Consider the following 20324-nt stretch of genomic DNA (forward strand, 5'->3'; position numbering starts at 1 on the left):
TTATCCCCATAACCCTTGATTCCACTATCTTTAAGAGCTCTATCCATCTCTTTCTTGAAAGTATCCAGAAAGTTGGCCTCCACTGCCTTCTGGGGCAGAGCATTCCATATATCCACCACTCTCTGGGTGAAAAAGTTTTTTCTCAACTCCATTCTAAATGGCCTACTCCTTATTTTTAAACTGCGTCCTCTGATTCTGGATTCACCCATCAGCGGAAACATGCTTCCTGCCTCCAGAGAGTGTCCAATCCCTTAATAATATTATACGCTTCAATCAGATCCCCTCTCATCCTCAAATTGGAATTATGATCACTGGTCCCAAAGTGCTCCAGCACGAACACTTGTCACTTGCCCTGCTTTATTTCCAAAGTTTGCCCCTTCTCTATTGGGCCATCTACAGACTGCACCAGAAGCTCTTCCTGCGAATTCTTAAATTTCTCTCCATCCAAGCCCTTAACTCTGAATCCCAGTCAGTCAGGAAATTTAAAATCCATAATATTACAACCCAATGATTCTTGCAGTTATCTGTGAATCCCAGGCACCAATTGCACCTCAATATCTCACTGACTACTGAGGAGCCTATAGCACAAAACTACTAAAGTGTTCACCCCCTTTTTATTTCACAGTTCTACCCACATAGACTTATTCATCGGACAAACACACACGTTCTCCCTAATCAAAAATACACTTCCTCCTCTCTTTCCTCCCCTTCTATCCTTCCTATAGCATCTGTACACCAGAACATTGAGTTGCCAGCCTTATCCCTCCCTCAGCCACGTTTCTGTTGTAACCATAGTATCCCAATCCCATTAACCCATCCATGCCCCAAATTCATTTGCCTATTTGACTTTACTGTGAGGCCGCTTGCCTTGAAATAAATGTAGTTTAACCCAGACTTCCTTTGCCTACTGCTGTGCTCTTGACTACCATGTTTAGTACTCCAACTACCAACACTGCCTTTAATATTTAAAGTGCTAGCATTAACCTCTGTACTGTCCTCAACCTCTTCTATTATCTTGCTTCTGCTCTGGATCCCAAACACCCCAACCCTCAAAAAACAACTCATTTAAACCTTCCCAAGCGGCTCTAGCAAATCTCCCTTCCAGGGAATCGGTTTCTTTCATTTCAGGTGCAGCCCTTGCCTGTTGCACAAGTCACCTCGAACCAAATGATCCAAGAATCCAAATCCTCGTCCCCTGCACTTGTTCTCAAGCCACGGATTCATCTCCCAATTCCTCCTATTCCTATTCTTGCTGACATGTCGACATATCAACACATACTGTAAACAGTTGCAACCCACGTACTGATTTCTGTGGAATGCCACTGGCCAAACTGACAAAGAACCCCTCATCCCCACCTGCCCTTTCGTACCAGTTAGTCAAACATATTCCAATTTCCTCATTAACAATTCAACTCTATATGACAACAAGGTGTAGAGCTGGAGGAACACAGCAGGCCAGGCAGCAGAGGAGCAGGAAAGCTGAAGTTTCGGGTCGGGACCCTTATTCAGAATTTTCTTCAGCTTTCCTGTTCCTCTGATGCTGCCTGGCCTGCTACATTCCTCCAGCTCTACACCTTGTTATCTCAGATTCCAGCATCGACAGTTCCTACTATCTCTGAACACTATATGAACTGCAAATGTGCATTTGTCCAACCATCATAATTCATCCCCTCAAAAGGGCATAATTTCACGAATGGAATAATGAACTCTCTAATAAGTAGGGCCACTCTCATATCGTGATCAGATTTGATGTGGCATAAAATTACAGAAGACCATGTAATTTCAATATTATTACACCTTGTACACGACAAAATTAGAAATGAACTGTTCTCTGATTTACTGTCTTTTTAAATCAGGAAATAGCCAGACAAAACAAAATGAGAATAATCAAAACATGTCACCTCAAGTGAAACTCCACTTACAGCAGAACCATTTAGACCAGTGAACTGTTGGGAAAGCTTCAATACTGTTTTTAAAAGGACAGGCTACTTTAACAATTAACATTGCAATCATGCCTCAAGCCATGCAACTATGAAAACAGTTACATATTGCAATCCAATTTAGAAAACTATCATTATGCTTGCTTACCTTTGCACAGTGAAGGTCCCTGTGTTTTTTGAGCAGTTTGTCAGCTTGCTGTATAGCCATCTTGTTATTGCCATTGTCCAGATAATCTGTGCAAAAGATACTATGTATAAGTTTTCACAAAATGGAGGTAAAAAGGGTAGGGTATGATGTTTCTATTGAAAATAAACAAACGTGCAAACTCATGCCAGGTCAAATATACAAATATTTTCAAATGTAACTGAAGTGAAGAAAATGTGCAATAGCAGAGAAGTTGGCATCCATGGGCACCACTTACATCAAGTATATGAAAAAACCTAGCTGTCATATAAAGTGTTAAGGTCTGAAAAGATTAATGCTAAGGAGTGCTTTAAGCATTGCCCATGAATATGTCATGTCAACATGGGAAGAGTGACAACTCAGGATCTCGAAGGAGATAGATCTACTAAGTTTCCCTTCGTCTTTGTAGTAAGTTCTATCATACCAAAGTAGCCTGCACCCAGTTGTTATGAAGAAAAAAAAACACATTTTGATTAAGGCAACAGCCTCCTCTCATCAGACCACCCAATAGTTTTCCACCTCTATGCTAAACTAAGCAGGCCCTACAGATCCCATCTGAGAAGAATAGTAACAGCAAACTTGCATTATTTGTAAATGGGGTGTGGTTGTCACTGCCGAGGTCAGCATTTATTGACAACCTCCAATTGCCCTTGCTAAAGTGATGGCCTTCGTGAACTGCTGCAGTCCTGGAGGTCTGGGGATACCCACAGTGTTGTTGCGAAGCAAGTTCCAGGATTTTTACCAGTGGCAATCAAGAAATTGCAAGGAAGTTACAAGTCATGATGGCGAATGACTTGGGAGGGGTATTTACAGCTTGTGGCACTCTTATGCATCTTGGGGAGATAGTAGCATAGTAATATCACTAGACAAGTAATCCAGGGCCCCAAACAAATGTTCTGGGAACATGAATTTCAATCCTACCATGGCAGATGAATTCAGTAAAAGGAGTTAAAAGCTAAAACTAATGGCAGCCATGTAACCAGTCAATTGTTTCACTAATATGACAACCATCCCACTATGGTTCGCGACTGGGAGGTGCAGTTGTTTAGTGCATACTGAGTGTAGGTGTTCCGCAAAGTAGTCCCTAAGCCTCTGCTTGATTTCCCTGATGTAGAGGAGGCCACAAAGGCAACAAGTGGGTGCAGTGTACCACATTAGCAGATATGCAAGTGAACATCTGCTTGATGTGGAAAGTCTTGTTGGGTCCTGAGATGGGGTTAAGGGAGGAGGTATGGGGGCAAGTGTAGCACTTCCTGCGGTTGCAGGGGAAAGTGCCGAGTGTGGTGGGGTTGGAGGGGCGTGTGGACCGGGCAAGGGAGTCACAGAAAGAGTGGTCCCTCCGGAAAGCAGACAAGGATGGGAACGGAAAAATGTCCCAGACAGAGTCCCTATTCTTAATTCCATCGCCTCTGTCACATCTGCTCCCAAGATGAGGCATTCCACTCCTGTACATCTCAGATGTCCTCATTTTTCAAGGACCGCAACCGCCGCACCACCCCCCCCACAACTCATTCCTCACACTCTCTCCCCGCAATAACAACCAAAACAGAATCCCCCTCATCCTCACGTACCACCCCACCAACCTCTGGATCCAATGCATCACCCTCCAACACTTGTGCCATCTACAATCTGACCCCACCACCAAAGACATTTTTCTTGGGGACTGCTTTGCGGAACACCTACACTCGGTTTGCACTAAAGAACTGCACTTCGCAGTCGCGAAATGTTTCAACTCCCCCTCCCATTCCGCAGATGACATGTCCATCCTGGGCCTCCTGCAGTGCCACAACAATGCCACCTGAAGGTTTCAGTACCAGCAAATCATATTCCGCGTGTGAACACTGCAGCCCCTTGGTATCAATATGGATTTCACAAGTTTCAAAATCTCCCCTCCCCCGACCGCATCCCAAAACCAGCCTGGCTCATCCATGCCTCTCTGACCTGTCCTTCCTCCAACCTATCCCATCCTACCACCTCAAGACCCACCCCATCTCCTTCCTACTAATCTCATCCCACCCCCTTGACCTGTCCGTCCTCCATGGACTGACCTATCTCCTCCCCACCTACACTCAGCTTTACTGGTCCAATCCCCAACTCTTTGACCTGTCTGTCTCCTGTCCAGTGATCTTCTCCTCTATCCGCCTCCCTCTCTCTCCCTATTTATTTCAGAACCCTCTTCCCCTCTCCCATTTCTGAAGAAGGGTCTAGTCCTGAAACATCAATGTTCCTGCTCCTCTGATGCTGCTTGGCCTGCTGCGTTCATCCAGCTCTACACCTTGTAACCTCAGATTCTCCAGCATCTGCAGTTCCTGCTATCTCTGAAACAAGTTTCACTAATATCCTTTTGGAAAGGAAACCTGTTATTCTCTCCTGTTCTGGCCTCCACGTGACCTGGGACCCACAGCAGTCTTCTTAAACTTATTAAATTGAAATTTTATTAAACCTTACGATGGCCAATAGCTCACCCAAGAGCAGGGGTGAGGATACATTATACAACAACAGTGTATGACACCAAGATAATGAAGTGTAGAGCTGGATGAACACAGCAGACCAAGAAGCATCTTAGGAGCAGATCTGCTGACATTTCGGGCCTAGACCCTTCAACAGAAAAAATACTGACTCTAACAGTTTGAAGCCAAATATACATAAAAAGTTGACAGATTTGATGATGTGATCTAAGGCAGAATGTCTTAAGACAGCACATATTAAGCACAAATGAAGAACTAAATAATGGATAGCACACGCTTTCTTATCCTCACAATAACTTAGAGTTGGTAAGGATTACTAAGCATAATAAATTTTACAGAAGGTTGTCTCTATACCATCAGTGCTTACAGGTACCCATTCTTTTGGTCACATCCTTCAGATTTAATCAGGACAAATCCTTCTACCTCAAAGCTTCATAACTGTGCTTATCAAGTCAACCAGCTGAAAATTCTTTTGATATTTGGAGTCACAGAGCTGTACAGCATAGAAACAGACCCTTAGGTCCCACTATGTTGACCAGATATCTTAAATTAATCTAGTCCCATTTGCCAGCATTTCGCCCACATCCCTCTAAACCCTTCCTATTCATATGCCCATCCAGATGCCTTTCATATTTTCTAACTGTACCAGCCTCTAACACTTCCTCTGGCAGCTCATTCCGTACACGAACCAGCCTCTGGATGAAAATGTTGCCCCTTAAATCCCTTTTAAATCTTTTTTCTCTCAGCCCTCTAGTTTTGGACTCTCCTACCTGAGGAAAAGACCTTGACAATTTATCATATTCGTGCCCCTCATGATTTTATAAATTTTTATAAGTTTAACCCTCATCCTCTGACACTCCAGGAAAAACAGCCCCAGCCTATTCAGCCTCTCTCTATAGGTCCAAACCTACAAACCTGATAACATCCTTGTTCATCTTTTCTTAACCCTTTCACAACCTCTTTCCTGTAGCAGGCCGACCAGAACTGCATGCACTAGTCCAAAAGGGGCCTAACCAAAGTCGAGGATGGGCTCAACTTGGCCTCCCAACTCTCAGACCCAATGCACTGACCAATCAAGGCAAGCATACCAAACGGCACCTTCACTATCCTGTCTACCCGCAACTCCACTTTCAAGGAATTATGAACCTGCACTGCAAGGTCTCTTTGTTCAGCAACATTTCCCAATTGAACATGATTATTTGTCTTCTCTCTCTTTTCTGGTTTGCAATGAGAAGGCAGTACATGATAAGAAGGAGCAGGGCAGAGAGGATCATTCCATCATCACACCAACACCAGATAACTCCTTCTCTTACTCTCCTGAAATATACTAAGTAATACTACTGACATAGCTATATCCATTCTCTTCGCAGCAGATATAAATTCAGCTCCTATTTAGAAAAAAAGATCAGAGTTAATATCACTGATGCTTTACAAAATGAACACCTGACTGTGGCAGAGTCACAAAGATTTCAAAGAATGGAATAATGGGAGGGAAACACAAAAATCGCTTGATAACGAGCTTAAAGATTTTGAGGGTGGGTCCTAACCTGAAGTGCTCAACATTTTTAAAATTAAAATGTATGAAAATATCTGTCATCTTCTCATTGTCTCCCATGCATATTACTTAATTAAACTACACATCAGTTTTTAACAGACAATTAATTCTCCTGGTACAGTACGTTTAAAATCATAGAACTACTGCAATCGACATATGTGGACACCCATACTTTCCCACCCAAAAAAAACAAAACTTCAGATGCTGGAAATCTGAAACAAAAACGGAAATTGTTGGGAAAACTCAGGCCTGGCCACATTTTTTTTTCTTTATTCATTCACAGGATGAGGGCATCGCTGGCTGGGCCAGCATTTATTGCTCAGAGGGCAGTTACAAGTCAACCACACAGCTGTGCTCTGGAGTCACATAATAGGCCAGACCAGGTAAGGATGGCAGTTTCCTTCCTTAAAGGACATTAGTGAACCAAATGGGTTTTCCTGACAATTGACAATGGATTAATGGTCATCATTAGGTTCTTAATTCCAGATATTTATTGAAGTCAAATTCCACCAGCTGCTGTGACAGGATTCGAACTCAGGTCCCTAGAACCTTATCTGGATTTCTGGATTAACAATCCAACGATAATACGACTAGGCCATCACCTGGCATCTGTGGACAGAAAGCAGAGCTATTGTCTTGGATCCAGTGACCCTTCTTCAGAAGGGTATCTCCATAGATGCTGCCAAACCTGCTGAGTTTTCTCAACAATTACTGCGTTTGTTTCTACATTTTCCCAACTTGTTTGGAAAGGGCATAGGTTTAAAGGTCAAAAGGGACAGAAGGCTGAGAGGCAACTTCTTCATGCAGAGTGATACGTATATGGAATGGGATGCCTGAGAAAATGGTTGAAGCAGTACAATAGCAACATTAAAAAAGGTTTGGATAGGTACAATGGATGAGACGGATTTAAAGGGATATGGACCATATGTCGGCAATTGGAATTAGCTGAGAGGGCACCATGGTCAACATGGATCAGTTTGAGCCAAAGGGCCTGTTTCATGACTCCGTGACTGGAATCCCCATAAACTGAATTTTCTGCAAAACTTTGACAACACCTCTTTAGAAAACATTTAAAAAATATGCCAAAAACTTGATGAATTCATACAATGTACAGAGACTTCTATGACCAACCAAAAGCATGGCCGTTTTTTATGCTTGAGCCCCCTTGTCATGTGAACGGTCTATAATGTCATGTAATGTCCCACTAACCACGCCAAGCAGGATTCAATATCGAAAATCAAAAACATGTGAAATTTATTTCTTAAAAATATGTTCAGCTCTTCCACTGATTTAGTGGGCAACAAGACATATATGACAAATGAATCACTGGATGTGGAAGTGTCATAGTGACAGAACTGTTAACTGTTCTGGCAAAGACCATGGTTAGATCAAAAGTCAGTTTAACATATGTACAAAATTTCCCAGACTGGGAGGAAGAACTCAAAAAGGCATCCTATCGCTCAATGTGCTACAGGTTTTCTCCCTCAAATTGTGAAATTATCATGCACAGTACCAAAACATGATAAAGCCAAGTGCACACATCATGACCATGTGCTGAGCTCTTATGCCTTCAAAGCTGTCAAAAGCATTCATGTCTATTGTATAAAAACTATGAATGATAATACTTACAGTGGAGGCGGCTATTTAGCCACTGTGCCTGTGCCACCTCCATCAAAGAGCTATAAGACTGGATGGGTGCATGAATACCGAGGGTTTAGTGGAATATGGGTTAAATCTAGCAAATTGGACTAGGTTAGATTCAGATGTCTGGTCGGCACAAACATGTTGGAACAGAACTAGGTCATCAGTCCAGTGAGTTTGCTCCATCACTCAGTAAATTCTTGACTGATCTGATAATTCTTGCCATCACTTTTCTGCCTTTTCATTATGACCCTGATATCCCTATTAGTTAAAAATGTGTGTCTTCGCCTTGAATATTTGTCACAACCCAGCCCCAACAGCCCTCTGTGGTAAGGAATTTGTCCTTATCTCGGTCTTATATGTGTTAACCTCAATAAAAGGTATGTCCTCTCATCCTAGGTTCTCCTACAAGGGGAAACAACTTCTCTACATCTACCATGTCAAGACTCCTGTATATTTCAATCAAGTTTTGACCAACTGATTCTCTACAGAGTTGCAATTCTGTTGACGTGTGTATCCAATTCTTCTTCTGGCATTGAATCTCCTTAAAATTAAAGCATAAAGGCGAAGTGTTGATTCACTTCTAATGGTTTTGATGAAAGTACTCAACCACAATGCTGTTGGTGAACTTCTTGCTTAGGACAAATGAAACCAATTAAATTAACAACACTCCTTGAAGACCTCCATTGTAAAAGAGAATTCAAAGGACCTTTTTCCACAATACTCATGCCAAAACCCTCAGGAAAGTATAAACAGGAGTGGGCAATTCAAAGTTGTTAATATGATTTAACTATTGTTGATCTAACTACTCTTGCCTTTGTTAAGTATCTCTCAATACCTTCATGAAAAATGGGCCCTTCCATCACTAAAAATTTCAATTGACCCATCATCTAAAGCTTACTGGGGTAGAGAATTCCTTATCACCGGTCTGTAAATAAAGTGCTTCTTTAATTCAATCCCTTAATAGCCTATTGTTAATTTGAAAATTGCACCTTCTTCTTTTGTATTCTTAAACAAAAGCGAGTAATTACATTTATCTAATCGTTTCACCAAGATACACACCATCATAAATGACAATTCAGGTCAAATACAAGCCAGATTCATACATCTAGTTTTCAAGACTTAAATTACATTGGTGTTTAAAATGTTGGTGAATCCTCAATGTATGTTACCCATGTTTACCTTGAGTTGTGATGGTCAAAATTGAACGCAGTAGTCAAGGCTATACATCATGTTTTCCCGTTTTTATTCTAGCACCTGGAGTGTTGTCCAACAATCTATTAACCTTTCTGGTACATTTTACATCCATATGCTTATGTTACATCCATATGCTTATGTTAATGTGTAGTTGAAGACCTAAATCCCTTTGCTCCTGTACATGTTGTCACATTGTAGCAAAATGCTGTAAAACTCGATGCCATATTTATTGAGTAAGCTGGAAAAAAAGAGATTCGTTCAAGAGACTCCAATTCTAATAGACCCATTAATAGAAACTCAACAAAACATTGATTATTTTTGATCATTGGCATGTGGAATATCCACACAGCAGCTTGGCTTCCTTAACTGCTGACTACAGACAAACTGTCTAATTTAGTAATGCCGTGGAGCTATGATATTGGAGCCATGTACAGACCAAATCTACTGATCCAATTTAGTAACGACTTGTGAGATGCAATGTAAAGATTCAGTGTTCCATCTACCATGGCTATATTTTCATCCCTAACTGTGAATCTCCTTGATTTCTTCCTTCAAGTAGTTTCAGCAGGTCAACGACTCAGCCTCTGACCAATGTCAGCTCTGATGTAACTGTCAGACAACTGAAAAATCTCTCAAAATCACACTCAAAAAAGGATAGTAACCCAATATTTCTCTGTGTCATTTCACAACTTACAAATATTTCATTCATAAATCCAGGGAAGCACCTCATGCCTCCACAATGTAAAAACAGGTGACTGTCAAATATTGAAGCATTACATTGATTCACCTAAGAAGCACAGCACACAGTCTCATTTTAATTGAAATTAGAAAATCTAATCATAAGGCTCTTTCCTAAACTTGCAGAAAACTAGACCATCTAAAACTTAGTCTCATTTCACAGAAAAACTTACTCTGAGCTTATTCCAGGAATGAATCAGTTAGCTCTTTGTCAAGTCATTCAGTTTTCCTCAATTTATCTTCCAGCCTAAAGACGCAAAAAATGTACCATCTGTACAGTTAGGCAATCTGATCTGAACTCATTGTTTTCTGTTTTGTTAATTGGTCAAGCTCAAAATGGGCAATATTAGGGTGCTGGTGGGACTGAAGGGAGGGGGTAGCTGAGGAGCAATAGCAATGGAGGAGAAAGGATGGAAAAACATACTTTCACTTCTGCAAAGAGCTGCAATCACTCCTTGAACACTGAGTTTCATTTGAGTATTAGGAGACCAGGGAACTTAGCAACTGCATGTTGACCACTGTTTCATGTTTAAATATGGAAATGATACCATTAACGAGTCTTTCAGACATAATGCTGTATCTTTCCCTTCAATACCAACTGTCAACATGTCCTTTGGTGCCAAAATAAATTAACCTGAGTCCATTCTATTGTTTTGACTGCACACTTTCATCAACCTCTAAACACTAGTAAAGTTATTTTAAACAATAACAATTATATCTTATATAGCTTACTCCTTAATCAGTAAAGACTCCTTTTGGATTAAAATTCCTTCTTTAATTACCGAAAAACATTCAAATCGCAGTTGTGAACAAGTTAGTTAAAGGTCTGCAAACCCTTTCTAATTGACAATAGCCACATGAAAAATCTGTTCATTCGATATAGCCAGATGATATTTCATATGCATAAAGAGAAAACACACAACTGCATTGTAAACTCTGTTGTTTGTGGGACCTTGCTGCGTGCAGATCAGCTGCTGACTTACCCTACATTACAACAGCTCTAGTAAAAATGTACTTTATTACTTGTAAAGCACTTAGGAGGCCATTAAATATATCATTCTTTTTTATTACCCACAATATAAACATTCGTTTCTCGTGCATAAAAACACAGAAAATGCTGGAGAAACTCAGCAGGTCTGGCACTAGCAGTAAGGCCAAAACAGAATTCATGCATCTGGTGCAGCTACTCTTCTTCCAAACTCCAAATTTCTAGTCAATCATCTTTGACCTGAAACATTATCTAGCTGATCATGACCTATAAACAGTTCTCAGTATTTTCTGAATTGCTGTTTTGAATTTCACATTACTCAACTTGAAAATAACTGCTTAGGAAATTGTTAATTTGGATTCTACAATGTTTGATTTCTCTGTATTGCAATCCCTGCAGCACTGTGAAATATCAAAAACAGATCAGGAAATCTTGATTTCAAAACCATAAGACAACTCAAAGTGTAACTTGCCTGCAAAATTTTGTTACTTGTCACATAGTGAAGACCCTTCTCAATTTATGCTTTTCCTCTTTTGTGTTTTCTTTCCTTCTTTCTCCTCGGCAATATCCTGTACTCTCAACCTCAGTGCAGATCCCACGTGGCTGCCTCTTAGCAGCCTGGTGTAGCCCCAGCTGGGCTTCTAGCCAAGATCATTCCTGAAGAGGTCTCCTGGCCTCAAGGGGTTCAAGGTGAAGCCCAGCACAGTCAGGAATCAAGGCCCGACATGGACTACAGGCTAGGTGTTGATGTGCACTGGCTGGAAGGACTGTTATTCTAAACATTTTCTTGATTTATTTTGCTAATTTATTTTTATTATCAATAATGCTGAACTTGTTCTTTTTTAAAAAAATTCTTTTCCCTATAAGAATGTGTACTTAAGAATCTGTACCTAGGTACTTTGTACCCAAGATGGCACCATAAATGGAAACTTTTAAACATTTTACTAAACTGGTATGAGTACGTGACAATAAAGCTAATTCTAACTCTAAAGGAAATCTGACAGCATAAGCAGAATTAATATAATTTACAGACCTAATGCAGATAGATGCACAAGATTTAAATGGTTTCCTGATGGCCCAGAACACAACCATATATATGTAGCACATTTCATGTAAATATCCCTAAGCACTTCAAAAGAGCATTGTAAAACAGGGATTAACACTGAGTCACAAAGGAAACAGTGTGTCAAATGACCAAAAGCTTAGTTAAAGCGGTAGGTTTTGAGATAACGCTTTAAAGGAGGAAGCAAGATTGAATGGTGCAGAAGGGAATTTAAGGGTTTTGGGTCTTGACAAGGACAGCATTGCTAACAATGCAGCAGTAATTATGTACATTAGAGGACTGCAGACATTCCGAAGGGTTGTGGAGTTGGAGGACATGACAGAGATAGGCTACAGAGGGATCTTAAAATGATAAGAATTTTCAAATTAAGATGCTGTCTGACCAGAGAGAATATACGTCATGAAGCATTGGGGTTATAGGTGAACAAAATCTGCTGAAAATTAAAATACAGCCAACAGAATTTTAGATTACGAGATAACAAAGTGTGAAGCTGGATCAACACAGCAGGCCAAGCAGCATCTTAGGACCCTTGGTCTTGGCCCAAAATGTCAGCTTTTGTGCTCCTAAGATGCTGCATGGCCTGCTGTGCTCATCCAGCTTCACACTTTGTTATCTCAGATTCTCCAGCATCTGCAGTTCCCATTATCTCTGATCAGAATTTTAGATTACTTCAGGTTTTAAACAGGGTAGCATGCAGAAGACTAACCAGGAGTGCATTGAACAGTAGAATCTAAAGTTAACTAAGGCAGAGGTGCAGGATTCTGCAGATTGGATGAGACGGGACTAAAATTAAACAACAGTACATTCGTGGAAAAAAAGCTGTCTTAGAAATGGCACAGCATGATGATGCAGACACATCTTGGAACCAAACATGACACCAAGGACTTCCTTATGCGGAAATGTGAAAATCTACTAGAAGAGGCTGCCTACAATTCTATAAATTATATTTGTACATGCAGATACAAACACACTGTTTTCTGATTTGGGATTTATATATCAACCAGGCAACACCAACATGAACATTCTTTCTAAACTCCAGGACCACAAAATTCATAAAGGATAATGAAAACTAAGAGTAGAAGAAAACAACTGGCTCAGCTATGTGGTAACATGTTAAAGCTATAATGTTGAAGTTTTCAGCTTGATTTCTACACTGGACAAGATTTGTGAACCAACTGGATTTTTGTTTACTATGACCAGACAATTCTCATGGTTACAAAAATAGAAGTTGTTGGAAAAGCTCAGCAGGTCTGGCAGCATCTGTGAAGAGAAATCAGAGTTAACGTTTCAGGTCCGGTGACTCTTCCTCAGTCTCATGGTTACCGTTGAAAAAAAAACGACAGAATCCAAGAACAGGTGTTCACCAAATATCACCCCACATGTAACAAACTGGTAATTCGAGAAATAAGGAGAGGGAGGGGAAGGAATTAAACATGTAAAGGTATATCGCAATTCTTACATAGCTGCTTGGAATGCACTCTGAACACTTACTGACAGAAACTGCAGCTGTAGAGATATAATTACATCCACATGTACTGATATATTCATGGATAAAACAGGTTTTAAAAATGAGTGACAGTCTGTTTTATCACCTGTTAGATCAGACTCTCATTTCTCTGAAGAAAAAAACATAATTATAGAAAACCGCATTCATTTTATAATGTTATTCAGTTAAGTGCGTTTTTGCTTGTCCTAGATCTACTAACCATGACCAGCAGCAAGAATGTACTGTATAACTCAGCCTTTTAAATTTATGATCAATTTAAAACATTGTTCTAGGCAGTGATGTTTCCCATAAGAAAATACTGAGACTAACTAAGTTTTGTTCCCCTTTATAAGCTATTCAATTACTATATTAAATCGAGGAACCCAACAAACCTGGAATCCAAATGCACTAGAGTGAAGTTCACCTGTCCCATTATTATGCATTTTTCTTTTCCTGCATTTACCTGATTTACTTTGGAAAACTACTAAATCTGTTTCTGCACTGCATTCCACAACATAGCAATGCACTATGAAAATAAAAAGTTTTCCTTAAGTCATCTGATTCTTTGTTTCATTTACCATGAAACAAAGTTACTCTGAATACTGATCCATTTAGAATGGGAAACAAGCCCTTGGGGTCTATCAAAATCAGTGCTATCAAATGTCCCTTCTGTCTTTGCTTCACCACGTGAAGAACCCCAATTTCTCTAGAATCTCCATTTGTCAAGGCTTTCATTCCTACTAATATTTCCTCAGCTCTAAGGCTCCAACATTGTTCCAATAGGTAGATGCTCAAATTGGTCGCAACATTCCTGTCTGAATGTTTTCATAAAGGCTTTGCATATCTTGTTTTCATCATCCTTTCTTTATAAAGTCAATAATTCTAAAGACATTTCGCAAGGACTTAACATCTCTCCTGTCAACTTCAAATATTTCTGTATGACATCCCTAAGACTACATCCCTGCATTCCCTTTAAAAGATTTTCACATGTATTCTTAGACTTTATAATATACTATCTACTTTATATTGTATCTCTTTCAAAGTTAATCACTTCATGTTTCTACATAAATTGCAGCTGTTGTAATGCCTATACCATGACTGGAAAATCTTTCTCAAGTACAACTAGGAGGATGCTTCACAAATATCTCCTATATCGACAATGGAGGTGCCTGACACATCAACGTAAAAGCTAAGACTGAAGCTTTTGCATCAATCTTTAGTCCAAAAGTGTTGAACAGATGATCCATCGCAACCTCCTCCTCAGGTCATCTGTATCATCAATGCCAGTTTTCAGTCAATTTAAAATCACTCCATGTGACATCAAGAAACAGTTAGAGGCATTGGGCACTTCAAAGGACATGGGCCCTGACAATATTCCGGCATCCGTACTCAAGATTTGTGCTCCAAAATCAGTTATGCACCTAGCCAAGCTGTTGCAGTTGCAACACCGATATCTACACATATGCCCTGTTCACAGAAAGCAGGACAAATCCAACCTGGCAAGTGCTGCTCTATCAGTCAACACTTGCACATCAGCAAAGTGATAGGAGTCATCAACAATGCTATCAAGTAGCACCTGTTTAAAAAAAAAGTCACTGATGCTCAGTTTGGGTTCTGCCAGGGCCACCAAGTTCCTCAATCAACTTTGATTAAGACTTAGTAAACTTCATTACAAGTTTGGTCTAAAAATGGACAAAAGAAATTAATTCCAGAGGCAAGGTTATAATCAATGCTTTGACATCAAAGCCACAGTCAACCAAACATGGCATCGAGTTGTCTTAGAAAATTAACAGTCAAATTGGAATTGAGGAGAACTCTCTAGATTGGAGCCATACCTAATACAAAGGAATACAGTTGCAGCTGTTGGAGATAAATCATCTCATTTCAAGGTCATCACTGCCGAAATTCCTTGGTGAGTGTCCAAGGTACAACTACCTTCATCTGCTCATCACAAGATTAAAATGGGAACTTTGGCTGATGATTGCACAATGTTAACCATCCACAAACTCCTCATATACCAAAGCATTCTGTCTCTAAATGCAGCAAGACCTGGTCAACGCCTAGGTTTGCAGAGTTAAGTGCTAAGTAACAGTCACGCCACACAAATGGCAAGCAACAACTATCTCCATCAAGAGAAATCAAAACATCACCCTTCATGTTTAGTGGCATTACCTTCACTGAATCTCTCAATATCAACATCTTAGAGTCAGAGTCATAGCACGGAAGCAGACTGCTCAGTCCAACTCATCCACAGAAACCAACTTTCCAAAACTGAGCTAGTCCCATTTGCGTGCATTTGGTCCATATCCCTCTCGACCCCTCTTAATCATGCACCCATCCAGTTACCTTTTAAATATTGCATTGTATCCACCTCCACTTCTTCTGGCAGGTTGTTCCATGCACACACCACCCTCTGTAGGAAAAAGTTGTCTCTTAGGTCCCTTTCATATCGTTCCCCTCTCACTTTAAACCTATAATCTCTAGTTTTGGACTCCTTATCGTGGAAAAATGACCTTGGCTATTCATCCTATCCATTGCCATCATGATTTTATAAACCTCTGAGGTCACACTTCAGCCTCCGGGTTCCAGAGGCAAAAAAAAAAGCCTATCCCTATAACTCAAACCCTCCAATCCCAGCAATATCCTCATGAATCTTTTCCGGACCTTAAGTTTAACAATATTATTCCTACAGCAGGGGGCAACGGAACTGAATGCAATATTCTAACAGTGGCCTCACCAACATCCTGTACAACTACAACATGCCGTCACAACGCCTAAAATCAATGTTCTGACCAATGAAGGTGATCATGAAAAGCACCTTCTTCAGCACCATCGACCTGCGACTCCACTTTCAAGGAACTCTGGACCGTACCCCGAGGTCTTTTTGTTCAGCCACGTTCCCAGGACTATACAACTAACTGTCTAAGTCCTTGAGTACCAGTGCACAGTGGCAAGAGCATACGCCTACAAGATGCAAGATGCACTGCAATGACTCATCAAGGACCTTTCATCAGCACCTTTCAGGAGAGCAACAACTACCACCTAGAAGGACAAGGGCAGTAGGTGCATGGCAGCACAACCACCTGCAAATGCTCCCCTCTAAAATCACACACCACAAGATATAGGAGCAGAATTAGGCCATTAAGTCCACTGAATCTGCTCCACATTTTGATCACGGCTGATATGTTTCTGAATGCTATTATCCTGCCTTCTCCCCTTAGCAATCAAGAATCTAATCTCTGTCTTAAATATGCTCAATGACCTGACCTCCACAGCCTTCTGGAGCCATCAGTTCGACAGATTCACCATCCTCTGGAAGAAACTCCTCCTCACCTCAGTTCTAAAGTATCATTCCTTTACCCCAAGGTTGTGCCCTCATGTCCTAGTCTCTCGTGACAGGAGATTTCCTTCTTTACACCTATTCTACCCAGTCTTCTCAGCAGTCAACGATCCCCCTCATCATTTTCAACTTCGAGTATAGATCCAGAGTTCTCAACACTTCTCTCATGACAGCTCCTTCACCCCAGGATCATTCTTGTTAAACTTGTGGACCCCTGCAAAGCTGGCCCCTTAGATACGGGGCCCAAAACCACTCATAATATTCCAAATGCAGTCTGACCACAGCCTTCTTAAACTTCAGCAGTTCACCTCTGCTCTTGTCTTCTCGCCCTCTTGAAATAATCCCTACACTGCATTTGCCTTCCTAGCTGCCTGAACATGCACATTGATATTAAGAGAATCACTGACGAGAACTAAGTCCCTTTACGCTTCAGATTTCCAAAGTTATCCCCATTTAGAAAACACAGTCTCTACCTCTATTCTTCCAAAGTGCATAACCTCTCTCTTTCCCCACGCTGTATTCCATCTGCCACCTCTTAGTCCACTCTCCTCACTTGTCCAAGTCCTTCTGCAGATGCCTTGCCTCCTCAACACCACTAGTTCCACGATCTGTCTTTGGATCATCTGCAAACTTAGCAACAATGGCCTCACAGTTCCTTCATCCAAACCGTTAATGCACAACATGAATAACTGTGTCCCAACACTGATCCCTCTTGAATGCCACTAGTCACTGGCTACCACCCTTTTTATGCCCACTCTCTGCCTGCTGCCAGTCAGCCAATCCTCTAAACATGCAAGCACCTTGCCACTAATACTGTGGGCTCGTCTTATTTAGCAGTCTTCTATGCTGCACTTTATCAAAGGACTTCTGGAAATCTAAACAGATTACGTCCCCTGGCTCTCCAGTATCTAACTATCCTTACTTTGAGGTATATCTCTTTCCTATCATTGTCATTAGATCAAAATCTTGGAACTCTTTCCCTAACAGCACTCTGGATGTCCCTATACACCAAAAATGATAACAATTCAAGATGGCAACTCGCTGCTACCTTCTCCAAGGCAATTAGGGATGACCATTAAATGCTGGCCCAGCTGGTGATCCCTACATTCTACGAACTTTCTATCCCTACATTCTACGAAAAGGGTGGTAGAAACATGCAACATGCTGTTGGAGAGGATAGCAAAGGCAGGTATTCTCACAACATTTAACAAGCATCTGGACAAACACTTAAAACGCCAGGTCAGAACAGGCTCTGAACCAAGTGGACCAGTTTAAGTTATAAATTTAATACCGATCTCACACTCTGTGCACCTTCCCTGCAGCTGTAACAGTGTATTCTTTGCTCTGTTCTATTACCTTTTGCACTGGTATGGTATGATCTGCCTGTACTGCACACAAAACACAACTGTTCACTGTACCTAAGTACATGTAACAATAATAAATCAAATCAGAAGTGCAGGGAAATGAAATTAATGCAGTTTGATGTTTGTGGTCAACACACACATGGTGGGCTGAGGGGCCTGTTTCCATGCTGTATGATTCTATGGCCACACTGTCACAAACTGGAGGCCAAACACTACTAAAAGCCTGCTTTTTATTTTAAGATGTCTAACAACCCAACTCAGATTGAGAAAAAGAATAAAGAATAGAGAAAAGACTATAAAATGAACATCCAAACTATTTTTCTAATCAACCTTCTCAGAGATGTTATTACACACCTATGGAGCAAGTGGGATTTGAAACTGGGTGTCTCAGTTTAGGGACAGGCACAAAACCACTGCACCACAACATCCCTCAACCTCAGTATCCATTTTTAAAAATTTAACCTATTTTTCAAATCTACTTGTTCATAGATGTTATTACATACCTCTGGAGCAGATGAGACTTGAATCCAGGCTCCTGGTCCAGCAATAAAGGACACTACAACTACAGTACAGGAGAGCCCTCTGCCCGAATATCCTGACATATAACTAATTATCATCAACACTTGTTAGATTTAATAAATACATGTGAAGCAGCAATGACCAGGAAGTCTCTAGTATGACGGTATTTTTTAGTGCAGCACATCTATTTGTCAAAACAATGGAATAGTCTTCAATCTTATCACTGGTTAACAAATGATTCGTTTACAGTGAGGCTAAACTTATTTTAAAAATTAATTAGTCAATTAACACAACTTAAACAAAAACAGAACATAGCAAAATATTAAGAAATTTTCAACATTAAAGTAAGCACGAGTTGTTTTAACACTACAATTAAGTCAGTAATTTCCAGAAAAGCGCTCAGCTCCAACAGCCAGATTACTTATTTCCAAGACCAGAAACATCCTCACGCGGCAGAGTAACATCAAGTTGCGGCTGCCAATCGAACTCCATTCACTCCAGCACAGTCGCAGGTCAGGTTAGAAAGGTGGCCCACCCAGATTTCCAACCATAAGTTGGTCTACACCAACACCCCAGAGTTTTAGTCGCTGTCTCCCAAACGCCTCGCTTCCACGGTGATGGGCAATCAACAGGTTTCAACGGCAGAAAAGCACATCACTCTACATAAGTATCGTCAACCACAGTTCCTCCCAAATAAACTTCTAAAAAAATCTTTCTACAAAAGAATACAAGACTAAAATTAGAAAATCACATAGACGCTGGACTGTTAGTAACGAGCAGCGTTCGATACCGCACTGGGCTCCTAAGTGCTATGTAACTCAAGCTCGAGGATATATTTCCGGCCTACCAAGAAGCCGATTTATGGTGGTGAATTAACACAGCACCATGTATTTGAACAGCTTGAGTTTTGCTATCAGTGTGTGAACGGGTGAATGTCGCAAGTACAACACTACGAATTAGTTCGTTACCATAGATCGGACGCAACCTCCTGTCATTGGGATCCTGCACATGGCTCCGAGCCGCCATGATGACTCTAAGCTCCTACACATGCGCACGTCCACCGGCTAATACGCATGTCTTTTGCAGGACAAGATGCCTATCCTGGCACATGCGCAGTGCCACCCGACTTGTCAATGTTCTTTTGTCAGCCAGAGGTTGGGATGTCGTGTAGGTTTCAAACTCTTTTTTTTTTCATTTTTAGCTTTCATTACCAAATATTCAGCATTTTTTTTTGTCCTGGTCTGCTATCCGGAATCTCTATTTATTTACCTTTTCATATATCTCTCTGGGCTGTGTCACCTCTCCCAATCTCTACCTCAGCTTCAGCATAAATGCTGTACCAATTTGTCCTATCTACTAACAACTTTGCTGACGAGTCGCCGAACTCGAAAGATGAACTGTACTTTCTTCAGTTAGATCTCGCCAGACGTAGTGTTTTTCTAGCAATTTATTTTCCTCAACCGACTCTAGTTTTGACAAAGATGAACCAACAATGCAAAACATAATTCAATTGGCTTCCCTACTTTATATTAATTTTCTTCTCATTTTTAGTTCAATTTCCCTCAACAGAGGTCAATCGTGATTTTTGACATTCATCCAACTGGGGTTTAGTTTGAAAAGTTGTAGAAGGAAAAACTCTCGTTGCATTTAAAAATCCTTAGATTTGCATTTGAATTGCTGTAAACGAGGGTACTCTGGATCAATTGCCGTAAAACTGGATTATTATCTTCCAGCTAGCACAGACATAATAGACCAAACAATGGCCTTCGCTGCTGCAAATTTATTAGACTTGGGCTTGTTTTGTTTCGGCCACAACTGTTGACTCCGTTTTTCAGGTACTG

The 20324-nt window shown here is 40.7% G+C and overlaps 1 protein-coding gene across 2 annotated transcripts in view; it reads right to left on the reverse strand.

Moving 5' to 3' along the window:
• The window catches only part of naa25 (N-alpha-acetyltransferase 25, NatB auxiliary subunit), a 95361-nt gene extending 75821 nt beyond the window's left edge, over positions 1-19540 (reverse strand). For both annotated transcript variants that reach the window (XM_048556286.2, XM_048556284.2), the window contains exons 1-2: positions 19452-19540; positions 2089-2174 (exon numbers count right to left, since the gene is read on the reverse strand). In XM_048556286.2, the coding sequence (XP_048412243.1) occupies positions 2089-2174; positions 19452-19509 (144 nt within the window). In that variant the 5' untranslated portion in view covers positions 19510-19540. The remainder of the gene's footprint in view (positions 1-2088; positions 2175-19451) is intronic.
• Positions 19541-20324: the final 784 nt, after the last annotated feature.

Source organism: Stegostoma tigrinum, chromosome 26, assembly GCF_030684315.1.
Source record: "Stegostoma tigrinum isolate sSteTig4 chromosome 26, sSteTig4.hap1, whole genome shotgun sequence".
Taxonomy (NCBI): domain Eukaryota; kingdom Metazoa; phylum Chordata; class Chondrichthyes; order Orectolobiformes; family Stegostomatidae; genus Stegostoma; species Stegostoma tigrinum.